Source organism: Physeter macrocephalus, chromosome 19 (genome assembly GCF_002837175.3).
Source record: "Physeter macrocephalus isolate SW-GA chromosome 19, ASM283717v5, whole genome shotgun sequence".
NCBI classification, from domain to species: Eukaryota; Metazoa; Chordata; class Mammalia; order Artiodactyla; family Physeteridae; genus Physeter; species Physeter macrocephalus.
Window position 1 is genome coordinate 2833022 of NC_041232.1, and position 25227 is coordinate 2858248.

Here is a 25227-nt window from a genome sequence, read left to right on the forward strand (position 1 = left end):
AGAAAGGCCAGACCCAGGATGAAGCACCCAGTGGGTGCCAGGGCCAGTGTCCCCGGGAACCGCCAGGCCACCCTGAGGTACTCACCAACTTTGCCTCTAAAGGAGTGGGCACCACACACTTCCTGGGGCTCTGGGATTGAGGAAGTGGGGGGACCTCACGGGACTCCAGTTTATGTCGGACTAAGGCACCAAAAAAGCAGAATCACATGAGGAAGCTCCCCAGCTGCCCGCAGCCAGGCAGCTGCAGGACCACCCCATCCTCCAGCCCAGTCCTGGGAGGATGCTTCAGCCCACGATGACTTCTGGTGTCACACGGCAACCCTGCTGGGAACCCTGAGCCTCTGAGCTGATCTGGGTGCATCCCTGTGGATATGGAAACTGAGGCCCAGATGGGAGTGGGGCCTTGTCCTGGACAATGGTGGCAGGCACAGCCCCTGGCATGCGAGACTTGTCACTCACCAACCTAAGAATGGCCCTAAGCCAGGGCCCCAGGCATCCACACAAGCAGCTGCTGCCAGAACATGAAAGCCACCCCTCGCCGCTCTTCCAGGACCCCCGCCTCAGACCTCACCAGGCACCTCCCACCCCGCTTCACAGAGAGCGTGGGAGCACGGTCCAAGGGGGACCCTTCCTGGGGTGACCATATTGCAGAGGTGGGACGAGCCCCAGCCCCTCACAGGTATTGGTGGCAGACCTGGGGGAGACCTGGGTGTCCCTGTTTCCTGCCTGATGGGTGTTGGTAATGTTCCACCCCGTACTCCTCCTCAGCCCTTCTGGTTCTGCCACCTAAGATTCCAGACCTTGTGGTGTCTCCCTCCTTGGAACCCTGGACCCCCGCCGCCCCCCCACGGATAATGCAGACATCACCATCCAAGGGCTCCTGGGGCCTGCCCTTGCCCTGGGCCTGGCACAGCTGTGGTGGCACAGACTGCAGGCCATGTCCAGTCACCCTCTGCCCCTCCCCACAAGCCCCCCAGCTCCTGGCCCTTCCTGCACACCCAGCCTGTTCTCCCAAGTGCTCCCCGCCAAGGGGGTGGGTCGAGCCCAGGGAGCGTGGAGCCCTGTCCTCTGTGCACCCATGCTGGCTCCTGCACCAATGAACAGGGCAGCCCAGTGAAGTCCTGGCCTGCTGGGGCTGGCACTCTGGCCAGCGCTTTCCCAGCAACCTGGGGCCTGACAAGAACCTGCCTCCTCACCCCGACACAGCACGGGGCCTGCAGGCACCAGAGCCCTGATGTCTGTCCCTGTCCCCCCAAGGGACCACCTCAGACAAAATCTGGCCAACCCTGGGCCGCAGGAGTGCTGTGCTGTGGGAGGGAAGCCAGGCCTCCCCAAGCCCAAGAGGACGCTCCCCAGTCTGCCCAGCCGCGCCGGAGAGGCTCTGGAGGTGAGGAGTCGGTCTGCTCCTGAGGCAGATGGCACAGCAGGCAGGAGTGTTCTGGAGAGGGACCCCACCCCTCCCCACCCTGCGGGGCAGCAGCTAAGACAGCAGCGCTTCCCCCACTGCCCAGGGTCCTGGGTGGGGTCCCCCACTCTTGTCGCCACATGCAGGGCCCACAGGCCCGTGTCTCAGAGCCTGTGGCCTTGGCTGGACGACCTACCTGCAGCAGCCAAGGGAGGGAGCTCAGCGTCTTCGGCCCCGGCCACATAGCCCAGGCCACACAGCTGCTGAGTGGGGAGAAGCTGGGCCACCACTCTCGGACACACACACCTCCACTCAGCTGGCGGCTCTGGGCCTCCCGGGGAGCGAATCAGTTACCAGATGAAACCCTGACCCTGGGGAGGGGGTCGCAGGCCTGGGAGGGGCGGCCAGGTCTGCCAGTGTGAACAGGAGGGGACGCCATGGCCTCTGCACGTGACCTGTGTCATGTGCAACGTGACGAGGTGCGGTGCTGTTCCCGGCTGTGCTCTGTGCAGTCACTGTCGTTCCACACAAGATGCCCAGGAAGAAAGGCTTGATTGGTTGGGTGCCTGTGAGTGGTATAATTATTGATTTTTTTTCTCTATAATTTTATACATTCTCAAAATTATCTCCAAGAAGACACATTTCTAAAAATCCCAGAACCTCAAGGCACCCTCCCCAACCCAGAGCAGCACATGTCTGGGCCACAGGTTGGGGGTGTGGGGGCAGCTCAGGCGGTGCTTCTGGGGCCTGGTGCCCATTACAGAACCTCCGTGGTCACAAGGCCGCCCAGGCTGCATGGCTCACCTGGGCCATCCCACCCCAGATGCAGGCAGATGGCCAAAGCCTCCCCTGCCCCACCCCACTCAGGCCCCCTGGCGACGTCTCCTGGCCTGTGGGCTCAGGCGCCCTCCCTGCCACAGCCAGTCCCCAGAGGTGGCGAGGGTCCTGTTCACAGCGACCCAGAAAAGCCCAAGCCTGATGTGTCACGACAATTTTAATACATTCAAGAACATTTAATAGAACAAAAACTTAACAGTATCATCAGTCAGCAGAAGCTTGTGGTCGAGAGAAAACCAACACTGGTCCTTCTGCAGTAAAGCTTGTGCTTGAAGGGAGGAGGCAGGATGTCTTCCTGGAGACTTCGCAGCAACTGCCACTGGACCCAAAGCACATCACAGCACCACTTCTAGGAACACAGGCGTCCAGGGTCACCCCTTAAAGCCAACAGTACAAGGGTCCTACCAGGAAAGGTGAAATGTCTTGCTTCTGGAACCTTCTCAGCTGTGGATCCATGTGGAAATCGTGGGCAGCCCGGCCACAAGGCCTGTTGTCAGAGAGGCGGCTGGGTACCCAGGAAGCCCTCCCTGCAGCCCCCTCTGCCCCGTCACCAACCCTGGGGGCCGAGGCCGGGCAACACCAGCCCATCAGCAGTGGCCACGCTCCTACAGAGGACACCGGCGACCCCCCAACCCCCAGGCCCTGCAGCAGGAGCCGCCAGGGACAGTGGTGTGAACTGCAGACCCAGGAAAGTCTCCATTGGCCAAAACAGCCGCCTCAACATAATAAATAGGCAAAAACACGGCCACAGATCAGGCACACAGGCTGCCATAAGGGCAGATGAGAGAAAAACCAAGTGGAGAGACACTGAAAAGCAACAACTCTCCCCTGACAGTCACTCAGCTGACAGCACAGGTGCCCAGCAGGGCAGCAGATGCAAGGACAGAGCCTGTCAGGGAGGAGGGGTCTCCTGTGTGCTCTAGGCTGGGCGCTGCTCTGCAGCTGAAAACAGGCCTTTCACCAGGAGTCTCCCCGGGGGTGGCAGCCAGTAACCTGGGCCAGCTGGCTGCATGTACAGCCCGTCTCACAGCCGCCCTCTGCCCTGGGCTGTCGACTCGTCCGACCCCTAGTCTTGAACCTCCTGCTCACGCATGGAGCTGCAGCCCCCAGGCTGGCTGGGCGGCCTCCCCGAGCCCCCGCCTCGCATTCTGTGGGGCAATGGCCGCTCTTCCTCCTGCTTATTTGTGTTCTGGAAGTGCAGGTCTCGAAACTGTTTGAACCAATAGCGGCTCCGTTCCCAAGAAGGGCTGAAGGTTGTTATCTGGATGGCGGCGGCAGCCTCGCCTGCAGAGCTAAGGCACTTTCTTCCACCCCAGCCAGGAGGGTCACTTCCGAGCGACTCAGGGACTGAAATCGCACCATCTGGGCCCCTTGACTTGTTCAGCTTTTGCTGCTGTTTCTTGCGACGTCGGTTCTGGCTTTCATCACCTTATGTCCAGATTTTGTGTTTTATCGCTACACTTACCAAAACAATTTAACTTTGGTACTAAGAGAACAAGAGCCATTTCCCTCCAGTATTGCTCATAAGAAAAAAGAGAACTCCTTATGAAAGATTCCTTTGTCTGGAACCCTGAGGTTGGTGCTGGGTTTCCGAGCCCCTGGAGCTGGAGATTGGCAGAGCCTGAGGGCGGGGGGCACGGTCCGTATCGCCGGCGAGGATGCCCTGTCACACAGGAGGGGAGCAGGGGCCTATCAGGTACCCATTCCCCCTACCCCGCCCCGGTATTCAGGGGCGAGCAGCTGAGGTGCTGCAGGAAGCTTTCACAACCTAGGGAGCTGCCCGCGCACGAATCCCCTTCCCTAGGTTGGACTGTGAGTGAGCCTTTCCTCCCGCCCCAGTGCTAATGGTTCCCCAATCTCTCCAGCAGGTCAGCGTGTGCGTGGGGCCCTGGCCGCACAGGCCAGGTGGAAGAGCCTGGCCCAAGCGCGGGCCACACAGGCCGAGTCCCCCGCCCGCCGGGGGCGGGGCTCACACGCTGCGGGGCGGCCAGGGGCAGAGTGAAGGGCACTGGGTCCAGGGTGACCGTGGGGCCTCGGGTGCTCAGGTCTCAAAGTACTTGTAGATGGCCGTCACGTAGAGCATCACGTTCTGCCAGTCCGGCCGCTCGGTCCCGACCATCTCGTTAATGTCCTGACAGAGGAGAAGAGGCTAGTTAGAGCCCGGGTTGCCTCCCAGCCACAGCACCAAGGGCCTGGGGGTGGGGGCCTCCCTCATGGGACTTTTGTCCGAGTCTCACTGCACAGGTCAGCGGCCAAATACCCAGGAAGCTCCTCGCCCTGGGCGTAGGCAATGTCCAAGCCTCCCGCCCTGCCCAGGGCTGCCCCTCAAGGCTGGAAAGAGCTGGTCTCCTCTGGGGGAGGGGGACTTGGGCCCTCCTCCCCACCTGCCTCTCCTCGCTAACCCCTCCAGCGTCACCTCTGAGTGTCCCTCCCACCAGGCATTGCTTGCCCCACGGTAGGTGACCCTCTGAAGCCCCGGAAGCCACAGTTCTGTGTCCTGTGTGGCCCCCATGGTCAGGGAGACATCAGCTGATGCTGCCAGGAAGTGGGCGGGGGACCCTGGGCTCTGAGACGTGCCCGGGAGGCCCCCAAGAAAGACTCGCTGTCCTTGCAGGGCACTGCTCCCAGTGGTCCCATGGGTGTGAGACACAAATGAGCACCAGAGCCAATGGGATGGGGAGAAAGAACACACGTATGTTCAGTGCAAGAATCTCAACAGAAAGTTTTTAGGTTGGGGAAACTGCCTGCTTATATATCGGAATTTTACACATGGTGTAAAATATCCAGATAAAGGGAAATATTTCAACGACTGTAACTTCTCTATATATACGATTGAATAGAAGCCACTCAGAAACACGTATTTCTGTGAATTCAGGAGACATAGTTATGGAACTCTACATGCTCTTGCAGGGTAAAGATGAGTGCAAATATGTCTTCAAAGCTATCGGCTGTCACAAGGCAGGGTGATGGGTTCCCTCGGGGTGGGAGGTGGCACTGGGGGTTCCCGACCTGGCCCTGTGGGGTCCTTCACTCTGTGGACCCCCGAGCTGTGCAACACCCCCGTCACGTTAATTTCATCAGCGTCTCTGGGTGTGGAAGTCTCTGGCTTTGCATTTGGACGAGGTATTTTCTCCCTGGAAGTCAGACTTGGTGACGAGGCAGGAGCCCCCACAGAAACACGTCTGTCCTGAGCTACTGCAGCCCAGAGCACAGCCCTGACCCCAGGGCTCCTCCGCCTCCCTTCCCGCCCTTGAGAAGTACTCTGGGGCCTTGCCCTGCCCTCCCCTGCCTCTACTTTGACACCCGAGGCAGATCTGCTGGAATGTGCTTTTGACAGTGAAACGTGACCACCCCCGACTCAGGGCGCTTCCTTGGGACACTTGACGGGAGGCATAAAGAGCGCCGGGCAGGGGACCATCTGCACCCCACCCGCAGGACGTCCCTGCGGCTGGTGCAGGGCCCGCAGGGGCCCCGGTCCCCACCCAGCAGCCTCCTGGTCACCAGGCCTCCCAGGGGTCTCTCCTCAGGGGACGGGGGCTCACCAGTGTGGACTTGATGCCGACACTCTCGGCAGCCTGGAAGGCCAGGGTGAAGTTCCTCCGCTGGAAAAGAAACCGTGTGACGGGTGCATGAGCGGGGCCGGGGAGGGCGGCCCGACCAGCCCGGTCCACACCCGTGCCCGCTGCCCCGCCCCTCTGGTGACCAGCTGCGGAGTGACCCCCACACACTTGTTCTTTCCTCGCCGCTGCACAGGACGGTCACTTTTCACACATCAGCTCTGAGCCGCCCAGCAGCCCCAAAGCTAATAAGCAACACCTGTGAAATTGTTTCCTCCCTGTGGGGGTCTTCAAAGGTCGTCTGAAGGGCAGGAGGGGCCGATGAGGGTGCACACCAGAGGGCTTGGGCCTGGGTCCTCTTCCAGTGCCCGTCTGGGCAGGGCTGCACCGTGAGCCGGTCATGGCTGGACGTGGGGAAGGTGGCCTGGCGTGGGTGGCGCTGCCCAGACCACTCTCCTCAAGAAGCCCTGACTCTCAATGTCGTTCCCCAGAGAGGCCACCGGGGTGTGCGAGGAGCCAGCAGCTTGCCCCCTCCACCGCCATAGAGGGCTCTCTCCCCTCCTCGCCACCTGCTCTCCATGGCCTCACCTTATCCTGGCTGTTGAGCTCCTGGTAGGGAATGTGGGCGGGCAGGTATGTGTGCAGGAGAGCACAGAAGGCCAGCCCATCATTCCAGCTGCTGCTAAAGTTGGTGATGTCGATATTCTGCAGGAAAAGAAAGAAAACACGTGAGCAACACACACCGCGGGCTTCTCAGGAGATGGCCAAGGTGGGGCGGAGGCCCCCAGGCCCAGCAGGCTGAGCCTTTGCAGGAAGCGCGGCAGGCTGGGGGGCTGGGGGCCGGGCCCAGGACCAGCTCGTGTCAGTGACTGGCCCCCACCCTGCACACCAGATCGCTGCAACCACAGCAGCAGAAATTTGAGCCACCCAAACCCTGGCCTGGGAGGACACAGCCCTGGGGGCTGGGGGCTCCGCCTCTGGGGCACCGGGGAGCAGCAGCGCTGTGTTAGGAAGAGCTGTGGTCCAGCCGCCTCCCCATCATTTACAGGACATCACAACCCCTGCACTCTGAGGACCAGCCGCCAGCCTGCACTCGGCGCCAATGACCGGGGGGGTGGGGCTCCCACAGTGCATCTCCGAGAACCACCTCGACTCTTTGAAGGGGCACCTACTCCATATTCAAATTAAATTGTTCACAACTACAGAAGAAACACGTCATTCAGAGTATTTTATTATATAATAAAGCAATTCAACTAGAAAGTAGCCTTTACCTTTATTTGCAAGAATCCTTTTGAAGCTGAAACTCCACAATGAAATTTGGAAATTCACACGCTTTATGAAAATGCCACAAACTGAAAAAGAGAGCACCCCAACCCTCAGCACCTCCTGCTTCATGTCTTACTGCTGTTTCGTGCAGCCTTCAAATGCACGAGTCCGCTTCCTGGGTGACCGTGCTCGAGGCGGCAGTCCTCACTCCCTGGGAGCAGCAGCCAAAGAACAACGCTATTCACCTCCGTAGGGAGTTCTACAAAGTCTGCCCGCCCGACCCCCTTACAAACCATTAGGTACTGACACCAAGTAGAGCCCAGGGACAAAGGGCGGGTGGGGAGGGTGGGGCTCTCCTGACAAAAGCAGCAGGTAGTGTGGACACAAACTCTGTCACCAAAAGGAAGCGTCTAGCCCTGACTGCAGGCACCCAGGACGCTGCCCTCTGGGGACTGCTCAACCATGACCCTCTGAAGGGCAGCAGCTCTGGGGGCAGTGATCCCAGAGGTCACTCCCTCAGTGGCCGCCAATCTGGCCTGGAGGCCTTGTCCATCAACTGTGGTGAGGAAAGTGATCAGGTTAAGGTGCAAAAGGGCGCAAATCTGCTGACAGCCCCAGGGAAAGGCGGCGGTAAGGTGCGGTGGCCGTGGGCCGTCTGACGCGGCCACCTAAGGGCAGTGCCAGCCACTCAGCGACATCACCGTCCCCCTAAGATGAGGCCTGGGCAGCCCCTGCCTCACTGGTCCCCACACTTGTGACCATGAAGACACCACCCCGACAGGCTGGCTGCCCTCACAGGCCTCTGCTCTGGCAACAACCACAGTTACGGCCGTGGCCAACCTGCCCCTTTGATGTCATCGGGATGTCAGGAAGCAGCCAGCGGGGGCGCTTCAGCCCCACCTGGGAGGAAGCTAGGACCAGGGAAGGAAGTCACCTGTCCAAGGTGTGGGGCTGGTGGGTGGGAGGACAGGGCCGGGAACCCTGGTCCCCAGCATCCTCCGGGCCGTGTGTCACTTTAATTCTCATAAACCCCAGAAGCGTTTTTCCATGAGGAGGCTCAGGTCACAGGTGATTCCTGTGGGATTATTCCCCCCAGTCGTCAGGGCCAAACGCCCTGACAAAAGAGCCAGGATACTGGTCGCCATCGCATGGGCAGCAGGGAAGGAGCTTCTTCACCACGTGTCCCAGCTCCACACGGGGCTGAGTGTAGCTTACGGCAGCCCGAGGCTCCGACCCCTGCCTGCGGGTCACATGCACGCCTGAAGGAAAACAAATCTCTACTTCCTGCCGCTAGGCCTGATGTGGTGGAGCCGCCTACGTGCCTGGCCTCACCGGCCCGAGGCAAAGGCCCCGGCACCAGAGAAAGCAGCTGTGCCCCAGCTCCCAGCTGTGGGAACCCGGCCATCCAGCTTCCTCCAAACAGACCAGACTCCCAGCCTGGACCCTGCAGTCAGAGCACCACCTCGTGAATGAGGCACCCCGAGGAGACAGAGGGCCTGGGGCCCCAAGGCAACAACGACCAATTTCCAAATCAAAACAACCGAAATCCAGACCACTGCCCTGCCCCCTGCGAGATGGAGTGGGCCCGGCCAGTGCGGCCCCGACCCATCCAAAGATGCTGGGGAAGCAGCCAGGCCCTGATACAGGGGTGGGCGGGGAGACGGGGAGGCCTGCACCCTCTGCTCCCATCTCACCATTCTACTTCAGTGTTTTTCATGTTCGGGGCTGAAAAATCAAACTATTGATACTATGAAATAACACAGACGGAACACAGAAAAGCATGGAGACAGCAAGGCTGTCTCCAAAGCTGAAAAGCACAGGGAAGGTGGGACGTTCCCAGCCTCCTGTCTGTGCTCTGGGCCCCAAGGCTGTCACAGCGTATTAATAAAAGGACAGGATCCATAGAAAGAAATAAATGCGTGGAAAGGTACAAAAACTGTATGAAATTGCCAGAGAAATGGCCATTCCCACGGGAGCCACCCCCTCCCACTACCGGCTGTGCCCAAACAGGGACCACAGGGAGCTCCAGGCCCTGGAGGTGAGCAGCAGTGGGCAGGGGACCCGGGCCCCACCCCACCCGGCTTCCTGAAGACGAGCGCAGATAACAAGCTCTCGCAAAATCATTCAACTTCAACATCCAAGGCGCCAAGGCGGGAGGGACGGCGGCACTACGACTGCTCATCGCAAAGCAACTCAAACGCCACAGGGACGTGCATGGACCGTCTCTGCAGGCCTGTGAGGACACCAGAGCCGCAGCCCTCCAGGGTGGTGCAGGAGACCTCGGCCTTGGAGGGAGCCAGAGTGCTGACCCCCAGCGAGACACCCTTAGGCCTGCAGGCGGGGGCCTGGGTATGAGTCGTCTGGGGCTGAGCTGGGAGCAGGGGACATCAGGGTGGCGGGTAGGGAGGGGAAGTGAGGGCTACAGAGGCTCCGGAGAAAAGCAAACTGGACTTGGGGACTGACTGGCCGTGAGGAAGGAGAGAGCCCGCAGTCTGTGCCGGCAGAACTGGACAGCAGGGCCCTCCAGTGACGCACGGCTCACAGAGGGGAGGTACTCCCGACAATTATGTCTGTGGCACCCAGGGAGGTGCCTGGTGCTGACACAAGGGTCTGCAGCTGGGGTCTGCAGTAGGGGGGTCGCCAGAGCGGACAGTGCACAGGAGGGAGGCCTCAGACCAAGCCCCTCAGTATAAGGGCCAGGCAGAGGAGAACCGCCTTCAACGGGACACAGGGGAAGGCCTGACAGGCGGGACAAACCAGAAGCCAAAGGAAGAAGTGTCAGAACTGGGAGGGGTCAACAGCATCAGTGCTGCCAGAAAGCCCGCTGAACAAGGCAGCGCTCGGGGTGCCACTGGTCACAGTGAGCAGGTCGCCAGAGGAGGAGCACCACAAACCACAGCACAGGGCACATCATCTGCACAGCCTCGCAGCTCTCACAGATAAGACTTCTTCACGTATTTCCTTCACAAAGTTGTCTAGAAATGGAACTTCTGTTTTCAGAAAGTGGTACTTCCAGTGAAGAGGAAGGCCCTTGACTATGAGACCTGTCTTCCAGTGCACTTCTCTCTGAAGCAGCTGCAGGGTCAAGGACCTTCCGCCCTATGGGCCCTGACACCGCAGCTCTGCAGGTGGCCAGCTGACCCCTTTACAAAAAATATTCATAGAGCCAAAACTGGTGCTTTTTGAGGGGAATATGCACACTAACGGGAGGACTTTCTTCGCACTATTCACGGGCAATGCCAAGCTCTCTAAGAATGAAACAGTTTTCTTTTAAAATAGAGACGCATAGTAATTATAATACAAGTTGCTAATTAATGAATTCAGATTTCGCATTTAGCTTTCAGGTGTCTTCAGGGTTTTCCTACTGCACAAGATAAGTCTAAGTTTGGACAAAAACAAGAGGGTTATGGGACAAGCCAGAGCAAAAGTTCAAAAAAGCCTTGAGGGACTTCCCTGGTGGCGCAGTGGTTAAGAATCCACCTCCCAATGCAGGGACACGGGTTTGAGCCCTGGTCTGTGAAGATCCCACATGTTGTGGAGCAACTAAGCCCGTGCGCCACAACTACTGAGCCTGCGCTCTAGAGCCCGCGAGCCACAACTACTGAGCCCACGTGCCTAGAGCCTGTGCTCCGCAATAAAGAGAAGCCACCACAATGAGAAGCCCGCGCACTGCAACGAAGAGTAGCCCCCTCTCCCGCAACTAGAGGAAGCCCGCGCACAGCAACAAAGACCCAACGCAGCCAAAAAAATAAATAAATAAATGTATTAAAAAAAAAAAAAAAGCTTTGGGGCTTCCCTGGTGGCACAGTGGTTGAGAATCCACCTGCCGATGCAGGGGACACGGGTTCGTGGCCCGCGCACTGCAACGAAGAGTAGCCCCCTCTCCCGCAACTAGAGGAAGCCCGCGCACAGCAACAAAGACCCAACGCAGCCAAATAAATAAATAAATAAATGTATTAAAAAAAAAAAAAAAAGCTTTGGGGCTTCCCTGGTGGCACAGTGGTTGAGAATCCACCTGCCGATGCAGGGGACACGGGTTCGTGCCCCGGTCCGGGAAGATCCCACATGCCGCGGAGCGGCTAGGCCCGTGAGCCATGGCCACTGAGCCTGCGCGTCCGGAGCCTGCGCTCCGCAACGGGAGAGGCCACAACAGTGAGAAGCCCGCATAACACACACACAAAAAAGCTTTGAGCACAGACTCAAATGAGGTGCTTCACCCCATTTTCCTTCCATCCAGGAAGGGCCGACAGTGATCTGTAGGCAGATGGCTGTGGCCTGTGCGCAGGGCCCTCAGCTGCCCTCTTCATCTCACCAGAGCTCAGACTCCCCTGGCCCCCGCTGCCCTCAGCGGGCAGCTCCCCGAGCTGGGACATGTGCCCTCCTCGCTCCTGCGCCCTTAGATGTGGCCTGTCCCCGCCTGTGGCGGCAGGTGAGTCCCACCTCTGTGCATCGAGGGTTGAGGGCTGGAGTCTGAGAGCCAAGAAGTTACACAAATCTCCACAAAAAACGATTAAGAATAGGTCATAAAACATCTTAAAATGTTTTAATGTGTCTGAAGCTTAATTAAGGGCCATAAAATGCACCCCCAAATACCACATAGTTGTTAAGGTTCTGATCTATCTAAGGAAATGCCATTTTTGGGGGGCATAAGGCAAAGGGCCAAAACCCATGATTCATCTCTGCAACACTCACGGCACCACTTCCTCCACCGTCTCAGCCGCCGTGGTGGGATCCTCCCGTGACCATGACCGTGACCGAGTACACCGCCCGCCTTCGGGAGGCAGGACAGAGCCACAGACAAACCCCTGTCCACGGGGCCTTGAGGCCTCAGCCCTGGGCCGAGGGACAGGGTTTGGAGGGTGTTAGAGAATCTGGGTGAGGAGGGTGGGGGATGCGGTGCCTAGAAGAGAAGGAAAAGCCACCAGGAGGCGGGTTTTAAGTGCTCCGGGAGCGACTGTTAGCGGGAGGCCCCAGAGGCCCCGGGAGGAACACGCAGCAGCCTGCTCGTGCTGGGTTGCCCGTGCTGGCTGCACATCTGAGGTGCTGCCTGGGGCCTCCACGCTGTCATCTGTTTGAAGTTGAGCCAGGCTCTGCTCCAGGTCAGGAGAGGGGAGAGAAGAGGAGAGGGGAGGTGGCAGGGGTCTGGGGAGAGTCTGAGGCCCACTCGTCACGATGTCCACGTCGGGACGTGTGTAAAGTGGGAGGAAGAAAGGAAGGACTCCACGGCAGGCAGCCCAGGGGGCCAGTGACCCCGGAGACAGGCCTGCATCTTGTGCCCTGTCAGGGGAGGGGTTCCAATAAAGCCCTCAGAATCACAGGCAAGACCTTTCAAGGTGACACCTCTCAGTCGTCTGCCGGAGAGGCTGATCTGGCCGGTCTGGGCATCATTCTCCGTAAAGTTCCCCAGATGCCCTGAGTATGCAGCCAGGAGGCAGGACCACTGACCCGAAGACCAAAGGCAGCTGGAAACGTGATGGACGGGACATCCCAGCATGAGTCCTGGCCAGGCCAGCTGGACCTCACTCAGGACCCTGTGCGCTGGGGAACCAGACCAGGATCAAGCACTGGACGGAACCTTCCTGACCAGACTGGACATAAGGCAACCAAACAGCCGAGGGAGGAACCTGTCTGAAAAGAGGAATTCCTGCGACAGACGGAGTGAGACCAGCACTGTTGGGCGACCGCGATCAGCAGCGGTAGCGAGCCGGCCCCTCCCCTCTGCCTGGACGGACGGACACAACTCCACCTGAGGGGCTTCTGCTGGAAATCTGAGCTGGAATCAGATCCAGCCTCGAATCTACTACCAGTTTATACCAGGGACAGCACTGCAGGGCTGTCAACACCAAACCTAAAATGCAGATGCTCCACAGGACACAGTCCAGTTCCTTCCAAAGACAAACCGAAAGGAAACAAAAAGAGGGATGGGAGTTTTAAGATTAAAACAGACTTAAAAGAGGCATGTTATCCAAATGCAATGTGTGAACCTTATTTGGATCTTAAGTCAAGCAAATCAAAGGTAAAACTGACCATGATTCAACTGGGAAGTCTGACCTCTGTCCAAATATGTGGTGACATTAAATGGCTGGGACCTGCTTCGGAATCACCAGGCAGGGGTGGGAGAGCAAGGACTGTGCGCTGACCACCTGGGCCTGGGCGGTGTACTGAGTGTCCTTTTACTATTCTCACAGCTTTAGTGTGTATTTGAAAATGTCCATGAAAACCAAACAAACCTACAACTCAATGACAGACAAACAACCCAATGGCCCAAATATGAAAATGGGCAGAGGATCTGAACAGACACTTCACCAAAGTCGATGGACAATGGCCGGCAGCACAAGAGAAGATGCTCAACGCCGTTGGTCACCAGGGAATTGCAAATCAGAACTAGGCTGAGCTACCACCTCACGCCGTCAGGATGCACAGTACTCGGAAAACTGGAAACAACAGATGCTGGTGAGGATGTGGAGAAACCAGAGGCCCTGTGCTTGCAGCTGGGAACACAAGACAGCGCAGCTGCTGTGGAGCAGTGTGACGATTCCTGGTCACTTACACGTAGAATCACTGTGCGCCCCAGTGAGGCCACTCCTTGGGGACAAACCGAGAAGACCTGAAGATGGCGTGGACACAAATCCCCCACACGAGTGTCCACAGCAGCACAGGAGTCCAAAGGTGAAAGCAACACAAATGTCTACCAACCGGAAAACGGATAAACAAAATGGGGAGCATCCTCACGATGGGGTGTTTTCGAGCCACAGAAAGGAATGATACATGCTACAAAGTGGATGAATCTGGAAACACTACGCTGAGTGAAAGTGAGACACAAAGGCCACAAATTATATGACTCCATTTATATGCAACACCCAAAATAGTGAAATCCAGAGACAGAAAGCAGATGTGTGGTTGTCAGGGGCTGGGGCCAGGAAACAGTTCCAGATGAGAAGTTCTGGAACTAGAAGGTGCTGACGGACACGCAACAATGCGAATGTACTTAATGCCACTCAACTGTAGACGTAAAAATGGCTAAGATGGTACGTTTTATATTATGTGTATTTTACTACAATTTTAAAAATTGTCTGATGTTCGGAAGTAGCTTATGCTCATTAAGTCTGTACACCAGGTAGGCCTCACGAGCAACTAACTTACCCACAAGTGTTTACTGAAGAAGTTACGGCTCACATGCAATGACTCACGAGTGCATTTTATGGGAATTTACTATGGCCCCGCTCTAAAATTTTTTAATTTCTTAAAAACAAAAAGGGCTTCCCTGGTGGCGCGGTGGTTGAGAGTCCGCCTGCCGATGCAGGGGACACGGGTTCGTGCCCCGGTCCGGGAAGATCCCACACGCCACGGAGCGGCTGGGCCCGTGAGCCATGGCCGCTGAGCCTGCGCGTCCGGAGCCTATGCTCCGCAATGGGAGAGGCCACAACAGTGAGAGGCCCACATACTGCAAAAACAAACAAACAAAAAAACAGTTAAAGGTAGAAGCAGGGTATTAGTCTGCTTCCTTTACCACCAGGATACACCAAGCACTCTGCCACCTCAAAAGGGACCTGACCCACCGCCCATCCTGGGGATGGCTGTCCAGTGTCCTGGGAGGGAAGGGGCCGCACTGACCTGCAGTTAACGCTGCCTGACATGCTCAGGGTGCGAGCACACATCCAGGAAGCAGCTCTAACTACGCTGAAGCCCCACAGAGTCCAAGGTAGAACCATGCACCACAGGCTTAATGTGCTGTAATAACTCTTTTTAGTCAAATGAACCTATTTTGAGGGGACACTTCATGTCACCCTAAGGGACTGGATTGATGTCCCCATATTTCCCATAAACCCCTCTCAAAGGAAACTTTTTGTGTTGGAGCACACAGGACCCATGAGGTCTGCTGTTTGTAAATTTAGGAAACGGCCACCAGGCAGGGATGGTCGGCAAGAGCCCCTGGTGAGGTCAGTTAAGTCACGAGCACTGGGCACGTCTGAGCAGTTTTATTAGCAGCTTAGGAACTAACTCTGCCTTTTCTAGTCTGCATCTAGCTCTGGCAGGGTTATTACTCACTAAAATGCAATTTCAACCGAAGGAGACACAGTACTCCCAGTTGTACCTTCCCTGTCTGTGCTCCAGCGGGGCTTGGGCATAGAGGGAGAAGGGTGGCTGGTCGCAGCCCCAGCGGCCCAGGGAAGTGTTTGAGGAGAAGGAGCACTCCCGAACTTCCCAGGACAGCCTCTTTCAGGGTATTCTTGGGACAGAGGTCACCAATCTTGTACTCAGGCTCTGAAACATGGATGCTGTGCACTCTGGGTGCTGCAGCCTCGAGGGCCGCCCAGCATGAGGAGCTCCAACTCGTGGGAGCCCCTGTTCAAACGCCTTCTCCGAGGAAGGGCCCTCAGTCTAGCTGGAGCTCCTGGGGCAGCTCTCAAGGCTCACTCTCCCCCGGCTTATGTCTCAGTTGATGCCTTCTACCGCACTGAAGGCTCCCTCTCTGCAGAACAGGGGGCATCGTGGGTTTAGGGTCCCAGGGACCTGGGGCCACTCCTTACAAGCTACAGGGCTGTGGGCACACAGTTTAACTTGGAGGAGTCTCAACTTTCTCATACACAAAACGGGAAAAAGACCCAATTACGAGGATTTAATAAAGTGCCGGCTAGTGCTCGCAGGTCTCGCTTGGCCCCTCAGCCAGCCTCCTGAGGCACTGCTGACCGCCTTCCATGACACAGACGGGCGCAGGCCAGGGAGGCCCCGCTGGGTCCGAGTCCCTCTCCTCTAGTCAACACCCAGCCCCTGGGGACCCCTATTTGGGCCGGACATGAAAACTGACAGCTCCGTGAGCGGCCCGTCTCTGTCGTGGGACCACAGCGCCTACGGCCCGAAGAGCACGAAGCAACCGGTTCTCCGTTAGGGCTGCAGCTCCGCGAGCGGCTGTTCTCCACCAAGCACCGAGCAGAACCCTGGGCTGCTCGCAAGGCCCTCCGCAGAGGCTGCTCCAGAGCTGGCTTAAGAGCACTCTGAAGGTAAGGAGAGAAAATCCAGGAAAAAAGGCCTGAGGATCTGAAAGCTTCAGTGTAGCAATGGGCTTTAAAAAAAAAGTTTCAGCTTCTAAACGTGAGGGCTGCTGAAAATAAGACAACACTTTATAAAGCATAAAGGACAGACACAGAGTGCACCTAGACTCGTTCAAACACCTTACACTTGAAAAATATAATTTATGCAGAAAAGGAAACTACCACACAGAGACTGCAGCACAGTATTAATCCATCAGAGTAAAGGCGTGGACACAGCCCTGCTGGGACCCCGGCAGGGAGGGTGCCCGTGGGGACGCACCGCCACCCTCCCAGCCCTCAGAACACCTTCAGAGGCGCTGAGACAGAAGGAGAGCCTAGCCTGGGAGGACCACGAACAAGTCTTCCCGTTTCTGAAATCGAAGGGAACGCGTCTGTCTGACCCAGGACACCAGGACGCCCAGGGGCAAGGCAGCCTGCACGTGAAGGGGCCGTGAGGGGAGGAAATGATCCCGGGACAGAGCCCCTCAACACAGCACGCTCACCTCAAGATGAACTCACTTCACTGTCTCCAGCAGGAACTGCTGCTTTCAAATCTGTCAGTGGATTTGTTTCTACACCTACCAGGTACCGTACTGGCAGAGGGAAAATGGCAGAACATCTAAAATAGGGAACACAGACAGCTGTGGCACCACCCTCTTGTACTTCTCTCCAAAGCCCCAGCTCGATGGTTTACTTACCTGCCCTTGAGGGCAACAAGCAGAGGGAAGTTGGAAAACGCTTCTCTCTGGACCCCGTGGTGGAGGAGCGTGACTCCCCGCTTGTCTGTCCCGCTGGGGCCCTGTGTGTGGCGCTGGGCTCCTGAACCCCTGGCTCCTTACTTTTCTGGTTTTCTTTTGCATACAAGTTGGTTTCTTGGTATAAAACATGTTAGGATGCAGCCAGAGAGAGAGAGTTGAGGGCCACGAGGAGGGATACGGTGTCAGTAGAAGGCTGAAGGCCGCTCACGCCTGGGGCCTTCGTGGAACGGTAGTGCACGCTTGTGATCACAAAACTGAGTCATACAAAAGGCAGTCTTATGCCTAGGAAAAGGCATAATTTTAAAAGGCCTGGAAATATTATGTTTCAAAAATAATGTTGGAAGTTCCTTGAGGGCAAAGGTCATGCTCTAGATGGCATTACATCCCTCCTTGTATTCAATGACCTTGTGACGGACACTTCACCAAGAAGGTACATGAATGTATCACAAATAAGCACATGGAAAGACACCCAACACCATTAGTTCACAGGCACCTGCAAAACCAAAACAAAAACCATACACCTACGAGAGGACAGAGGTCGACCGTGCCCAGTCCTAGCCAGGACAGGAAGGAATGAGGGCCCTTGTGCACGTGGGGGAGCGGAGGGGGTGCAGCCACTTGGGAAGACAGTCTGGCAGCTTCTTAAAGAGTTAAACCTATACCGACCGCATAACCCAGCCAACCACTGTCAGATAGGCATCTGACAAACGCCTGCACCAAATGTTCACGGGAACTTTCCTCACTGCAAGCAACAACTGGAACCAGACAAATGTCCACCAACAGCCAAATGGATAACAAATTATGACATATTCATAAAACGGACTACTCTTCAGGAATAAAAGGAAATGAATTATTGATATATACAACAATATAAATGAATCTCAAAATAATTATGCTCAGTGAGAGAAACCAGACCCCTCCCCAAATTGCACACACTATGATTCCATTTATACAAAATTATAAAAAATGCAAACCCTGCAGGGACAGCAGATGAGTGGTTGCCTAGGGACAGTGGTGGGGGTGGGGCAGGATGAGCGGCATGCAAAGGCGCCTGAGGAAGCTTCCGAGGAGGTGGAGATGCTCATCTCACATGGGGACGGTTTCACAGGTGTGTTTCATCAAGTTGTGAAATGTAAATATGTGCAGCAGTAGTGTCCATTTTGTACTGTACAGAAACTCCAAACCACTGTGTTATGCATCACAGTGCTGTGGGTCTACTATAATTCAAAAACGAACAAACAAACAAATGCACAGAAAAGCAGATCAGATTTGTGGTCACCAGAGGTAAGGGTCGGGGAGGGGGAATTGGACGGTACAAATTTCCAGTTTCAAGATAAAAAAATACTAGGGACGGAACATAAACATGTTAAATAGAATTAACATTGCCGTATGTTATATATGAAAGTTGAGAGAGTAAGTCCTAAGAGTTCTCAACACAAAAATATTTTTCTCTTTTATTTTATATCTATACAAGATGATGGACATTCACTAAATTTACTGTGGTCATCGTTTCATGATGTACGTAAGTCAAATCATTATGCACTACACCTTAAATCTATACAGTGCCGTATGTCAAATTCTACCTCAATAAAACTGGAAGAAAAAATATATGTAGTAATAACATATGTCAATTCTACCTCAATACATTTGTTTTAAAAAAAATGGGATCCCAAAGCCACAAACACATTCAGATTTAGGTACTACACAGGCTCTCTCAGTTTTTAATCTTTTCCTCTTATTCCTGGTGTTTTGGAGTTTTATAACTGAATGCAGTGCAGGGTTAAACCATGGCAGAACCCGCCCCAGGCCAGCGACTTACGGGAGGTGCTGTCTGCTGGACACCCAGGGTGGGCTCCAGTGAACCCCAGGGCACCTCTGCTTGCACAGCGGGAATCCTTCACCTCTTCACCGTCTGTCACTGCTCCACCCAGGGTGCCTCTCACCTGTGAGCCAGTGTTTTAAAAAATCATTACCAGGTTCTGCCAGGTTCATGTCACATTATTAGCATCTCTACTTCCTTAAATAAGACAAAACCATCTCTGTGGCAGCCTGGACTCTTGAGAAACAGCCTGATCGTATTTCGGCCCTGCATCCTCTTCAGAGCCTCACTGCCCATCAGGAGGTGGGGTCTACTTCCCTCCCCTGGAGCCAGGCAGGCCTCTGCCCCCAGGTCATGAAAGGCGAGGGGCCGTTACCTGTCCCTCTCTTGGGACATTTGCCCTTGGATCCCGGCCAGCACGCTGTGAGGAAGCCCTGGCCACAGGGAGAGGCTGCACGGAGGTTTCCGGTCACAGCCCCAGTGAAAGTCTCAACCACCAGAAGCGTGAGGGCAGAAGCCTCCGATGGAGCAGAGGTGAACCGCGCCTAATGTGCCCTATCCACCGTACGTGTTTGAGCCAAGTCAACGCCACGCTTACTGTAAGTCACCCACTCTTGGCGTGGTGCCTGTTACATAGCAGGAGACTACAGACCAGCCTCCTTTCTCCTGGGTCTGAAGAGCCCAGCTGGAAAGGAAACCAGGTTCTCTTTCCTCTTCCCTACAGAATCTAATGGTTAATTACCCTTTCCATAGTTATACGTGTACCATGAGGCAGCAATGGAGCATCTTCACAAATAATCTGCTTCTACAAATGAAGGGGTCACCCTAAATTTCCCGAATGACCTCAGGCTAAACTCATTTGTGAAAACCCAGAGCATCATGTACGTAATGAAATTAACCCGTCAAATCTCAACTCCTCTGTGGACTTCACATCGTTATGCTGGCACCCCATCCAAAGTCAATGAAGCACAAGAAGAAAAAAAAGGCTTCTCACGATGTAAGGGAGTAAGGACTATGCATGTTACCAGAGATGATACGTAAAGATTATGTGACCCAGAAAATTTAATGATTCTGCTTTTAGCAAAATAATTAAGCAGCTCTTGAAAATGTTACTTTTCTGATTTATCTTCTATTTCTCAGCATTACTCATAAAATAAAAAGACCTACTTACTGGAAACTTACTGGAGTCTGGGGCACTGCTGGGGAAGCAGGACAGCTTGGTAGGAAGAGCCTGGGGCTGGGTGTCGGGAGACCCCACAGCAAGAGCTCAGGCTGCAAGCATCCCGCTGGCTTGCAGCTTCCTCCCTATGGAATGGAAGCCCCATCTTAACGATTTCTAGGGGCCGTCTCAAGTCTGACTTTCTCCAACTTCTGAGAATGGAATTTTGGATGCTGACTCCGATGAAGCACTTCAAACTTTATCTAAGCAAATGCACTCCTGAGACAAGTATCTTAAAGCTAACTAAGCGCTGGTGACCAAACCGTCGACCACACTCAGCAGGCTTCTCTCTGTCCTCATGGGAGTTACACGAGAAGAAGGAAGGGCAGAGGAGCAGGACTCCGAGTCACAGAGGCTGTGACTCCGCGGAAACGGTGGAAACTCCGTGGACCCCTCCCACCTCTGCACTTGCACAAGCCCATCCTGTTGGTGAGGTCACAGCAGGCATATCTGAGAGGCTGCTGCTTCTGTGTACTGACCACGGCTCCGCCCGGCAGCTGGAAGGTCAGCTCTACTGAACATCTTCCCGAATGTATGGACCCCGAATGTGGCTCTGAAAGACGCTCCCAATCAGAAAGGCGAGAATCAGTTTTTAAGAACCAGCGTCGTGTGTGATTCCCACACCCTCTCACCTGCGTAGGAAAACCTAACTGGTGTCACAGGGGGAAACCTGACTGAGTAGTGTCACCTACCTCACACTAAAACAATGATCAAACTAATTTATCTCAATGTTACTAAGCAATTAATTTAAAAATTATAGCCCTGACATTTCTGGAAATAGAGGTTAACAGTTGCTGTCAAATCATGTTTAAACAGAACACAAGAAATACATTGTGATTCTGGGAAATCTTTGTTTCCCAGCTGCTATGTTTGGCACTAAGAGGAATCCCTAAAAACAGGAAGCAGTCCTCTCACTCCACTGTGACTGCCGTGCGGAGCACAGCCCAAGCCGCGCGTGCTCTGCTCCCAGGGGCGCCTGGTGGACAAGTGACCTTGCTCGGCTGCTGCAAGCTTTCTGGATGGAGACGGCGTGTCATCAGGTCAGAGGACAATTAGACTAGGAGCTTTAATCGCTTCACTGGAGAGAACCTGTGAGTGTATGCAAGTCCACATAAAGAACGGGTGGGACCACAAATCTGGCCATTCTTTTTCCCTTTGTTCAAGTATTTTAAACCCCTGGAACACCGTGATATTTACAAACAATAAGATCTTTCTGTATGGGAACTTAGTTTCCATGCAAAGTGACAATGTAAAACAAAAAAATTCAGACTTCCAACCTAGATCTGATTCAGATCAAAACCCTTATCTACTGCCTGCACCTTTTTTATTTTTAACTCTGGGAAGCCGTCCCTGTGGCCTGAGACTCTAGATACAGCAGAGGGAAATCAAACCAACTCTAAGCTTTGCTCTGAGCTTCAGGGATCCTGAATGCATTCTTTCAACTGTACTCTATCCACTAGCAGAGCCCCTAGCTTTCCTAACCTTCCCGTTCTGCCCTCCCCCACCCCAGCACTAACTCCAATCACAAAGAGAGGATGCTAGGAAGGTGGAAGAGGAGAGAGAGAAGGGAGGATGGGGAAAGTGGCACTTGTAGCGTCTTCCCGAGAGAGACTGGAGACCTCCTTAAAAAGGGAGGGGAGTATCCACAGCAATAACGTTCCACCCGCACGTCAGACAGACCAGGGGAGGAGGTGTTGTGTGTAGAGGAGCTGCTCTCTTCCCCGGCCCCTCCCAGCATGCAGTGACCAAGAAGCATCAAAAGGAACCTGGGTCTCTGGGGCCAATCTCTCCCCGGGATGAAAGCTGCCTTTACAGCTTCCAAGCAGTGGCCCGGGGAGGGTGCAGCACCGGTGCCCGGGCCATATAGGCAGACACCAGCACGCTCCCCGTGGACACGGCACACGGCCCAAGGAGGGAACTTCCTTTCTCCTACTTTCTACAGACCATCTACTATTTCAAAGGAGGTGGGAAGGACCAAGCTATTTTTATCTGGCCATTCATTCTCACTCTACTCTCTTCAACCCACAGGGACACACAATTCTGGGAGAATTTGTTGCTGCTTACTGAAAAAGGGTCAGGAAATAAAGAAGAATCCCAAAAGGAAGCACGCTAGGAGACTTCCAGCTGTGGTGGACCAGAGGCCGACAAATGCTCTCCTAAAAAAAACATGAAACTGGACAAACTGGTCAAAAATAATCACTTCAGGACTCTGGAAATCAATCAAAGGAAATAAATTAAGAAGCATTATTCATGAAAAGGGACTAAAACTTCCGGTAAGAACAGAAAGTCTGTGGCTCTCTCACCAGAAGCTGCCCTCATTACTGTTCTTCTTTTAGGTTTTCTAAAAAATAGCATTGTATAAAGGAATAATTGTAACACTGTACTACTGGGTTTATAACACAAATCTAATATATATTGACAATCACAGCACATAGGAAGAGCGAGGAAATGGGGCTACACTAGAGCTATATTTTACCAAATTAAGCCAGAAAAACCTTAAGTAAATAAACTCTGATAAGATGTACATTGTAATCCCTAGAGTAATCGTTAGGAAAATAACTTAAAAAATAGCAATATGGTAATACTCAGCTATATGCTACCTATCAGAAACACCCTAGAAAAATATACACCATGCTAAATGTAATCAAAATAAAGCCAGAGTGGGTGTATCAGACAAAGGAGACTTCAGAGCAAAGAATATTATCGGGGATAAAGAAGGTTATTTCATAATGACAGAGATCAATTTCTCATCCTTAACATATATGTACCTAATAACAGTTTTAAAATACACAAAGCAGAAACTATTAGCACTGCAAGGAGACAGAAAATCCACAACTTCAAATCAAGACATTCCAATACCCCTCACTCAACAGCTGACAGAGCAAGGACACAAAGTAGCTGAAGATACAGAACATGTTGACAACACTCTCAACCAACAGGCTCTAACTGACATTTAAAGAACATTTTTTCCAACAACAGCAGAATAGTATTTTAAAAAATTATATACCATGTTCTGGGCCACAAAATGAGTCTCGAAAAATTTAAAAGAGATTCAAGTTACAGAGAGTACATTCTCTGACCACAATGGATTGAAGTTAGAAATCAATAACAGAAAGATCTCTGGAAAATCCTTAAGTGTTTGGAAACTAAATAACACACTTCTATATAACCCATGGGTCAAAGAAGAAATCAAAAGGTAAATTAAATTAGTAAGTATTTTGAACGAAATGAAAAAGAATATACCATATATCAAAGTTTGTGGGATACCACTAAAGTAGTAAGTACTTTGGTGGAAATTTCTAGCAATAAGCATCTATAGCAGAAAAAACCTTCAAATCAAGACAACTTCTACCTTAAGAAACTAAAGAAGAGCAAATAAAACCCAAGATAAGAAGAAGAAAGAAAATAAAAAGACCAGAGTACAGATCAATGAAACAGAAAAACAAAAACAATAAAGAAAATAAATAAAATTAGGGACTTCCCTGGTGGTGCAGTGGTTGAGAATCTGCCTGCCAGAGTGGGGGACAGGGGTTCAAGCCCTAGTCTGGGAAGATCCCACATGCTGCGAAGCAACTAAGCCTGTGCACCACAGCTACTGAGCCTGTGCTCTAGAGTCTGCGAGCCACAACTACTGAGCCTGCGCGCCTAGAGCATGTGCTCTGCAACAAGAGAAGCTGCCACAATGAGAAGCCTACGCACCGCAACAAGGAGTAGGCCCTGCTCGCCACAACTAGAGAAAGCCTGCGTGCAGCAGCGGAGACCCAATGCAGCCATAAATAAATAAATAAATAAATAAAATTAAAAACTGGTTCATTGAGAAGGTAAATTTTTAGCTAAAATTAATCAGGAAACAAGAGAGAATATACAAACTGCAATATCAGGGATCAGAGCAGAGACAACACTTCAGATTCTATAAATATCTAAAAGATAATAAGGGAATATTATGATCAACTTTATGGCAATAAATTCAACAACTCAGATGAAATGGACAGACTCCTTGAAAGACTCAAACAACCAAAGCTCACTCAAGAAGAAACAGATAACCTGAATAACCCTAGAGTTACTAAAGAAATTGGATTTGTCGTTAAAAACTTTCCCACGAAGAAAACCCCAGACCCAGGTGGCTTCACTGGGGAATTCTACCAAACATTTAAGGTGGAAATAATACCAATTGTACATAAACTTTTCCAGAAAAATAAAAAAGAAGAGAGACTTCTTACCAACTCATTCTGTGAGGTCAACATTACCCTGATACCAAATCCTGCTAAAGACATAAAGAAAACTGCAGACCAATATACTCATAAACATAGATGCAAAAATTCTAAACAAAATTTTAGCAAATCAACAAGACAGAAAAAGGATAATACATCATAACCAAGTGGAGTCTATCCCAGGAATACAAAGTTGGTTTACTACTCTTTAAAAAATAAATCACCTTAAACAACTGGAAGATCAAAGAAGTCACAAGGAAAATCAGAAAATAATTAAAGACAATTGAGGGACTTCCCTGGTGGTGCAGTGGATAAGACTCCACGCTCCCAATGCAGGGGGCCTGGGTTCGATCCCTGGTCAGGGAACTAGATATCACATGCATGTGCAACTAAGAGATTGCATGCCACAACTAAGGAGCCTGCGAGCTGCAACTAAGGAGCCTGCCCGCCACAACTAAGACCCAGTGCAACTAACTAAATAAATTAATTAAAAGACTCAGTTAAAAAAAAAATAAAAGGAAACTCTGGCCCCCAGATTAGATTTTTAAAAAAGACAATTGAAAATTAAAGCACAACATACTAAAACTAAAACTTACGGGACACAACAAAAGCAGTGTTGGGGGAAAATGTATACCTATAAACTCTTAAATGTTCAGAAATAAGAAAGAACTCAAATCAACAAACTAACTAACTTTACATCTTAAGGAACTAGAAAAAGAACAAATTAAACCCAAAAGCTAACAGAAGGAAGGAAATAATAAAGATGAGAACAGAGATAAACAAAATAAAGAGTAGAAAACAGAGAAAAATCAGTAAAACCAAAAGTTGGTTTTTTGAAAAGATGAACAAAATTGATAAACCTTTAGCTAGAAAGACTAAGAAAAGGAGAGAAAACTCAAATTACTAAGATGAGAAAGTAGGGGCATTACTATTGATTCTACAAAAATAAAAAAGATTAAAAGAGAGTACTGTGGGCTTCCCTGGTGGCGCAGTGGTTGAGATTCCGCGTGCCGATGCAGGGGACACGGGTTCATGCCCCGGTCTGGGAAGATCCCACATGCCGCGGAGCGGCTGGGCCCGTGAGCCATGGCCGCTGAGCCTGCGCGTCTGGAGCTTGTGCTCC

The 25227-nt window shown here is 52.9% G+C and overlaps 1 protein-coding gene across 8 annotated transcripts in view; it reads right to left on the reverse strand.

The window, feature by feature from the left end:
- Positions 1-2392: 2392 nt before the first annotated feature.
- SPECC1L (sperm antigen with calponin homology and coiled-coil domains 1 like) overlaps positions 2393-25227 on the reverse strand; it is a 144917-nt gene continuing 122082 nt past the window's right edge. For 7 of the 8 annotated variants that reach the window (XM_024120510.3, XM_028480481.2, XM_028480486.2 and 4 more), the window contains 3 exons: positions 6388-6504; positions 5785-5844; positions 2393-4373 (listed from right to left, as the gene is read on the reverse strand). In XM_024120510.3, the coding sequence (XP_023976278.1) occupies positions 4284-4373; positions 5785-5844; positions 6388-6504 (267 nt within the window). In that variant the 3' untranslated portion in view covers positions 2393-4283. Of the gene's footprint in view, positions 4374-5784; positions 5845-6387; positions 6505-16994; positions 18799-25227 lie in introns of those variants that run through there. The other variant, XM_028480482.2, reaches the window with a different exon arrangement.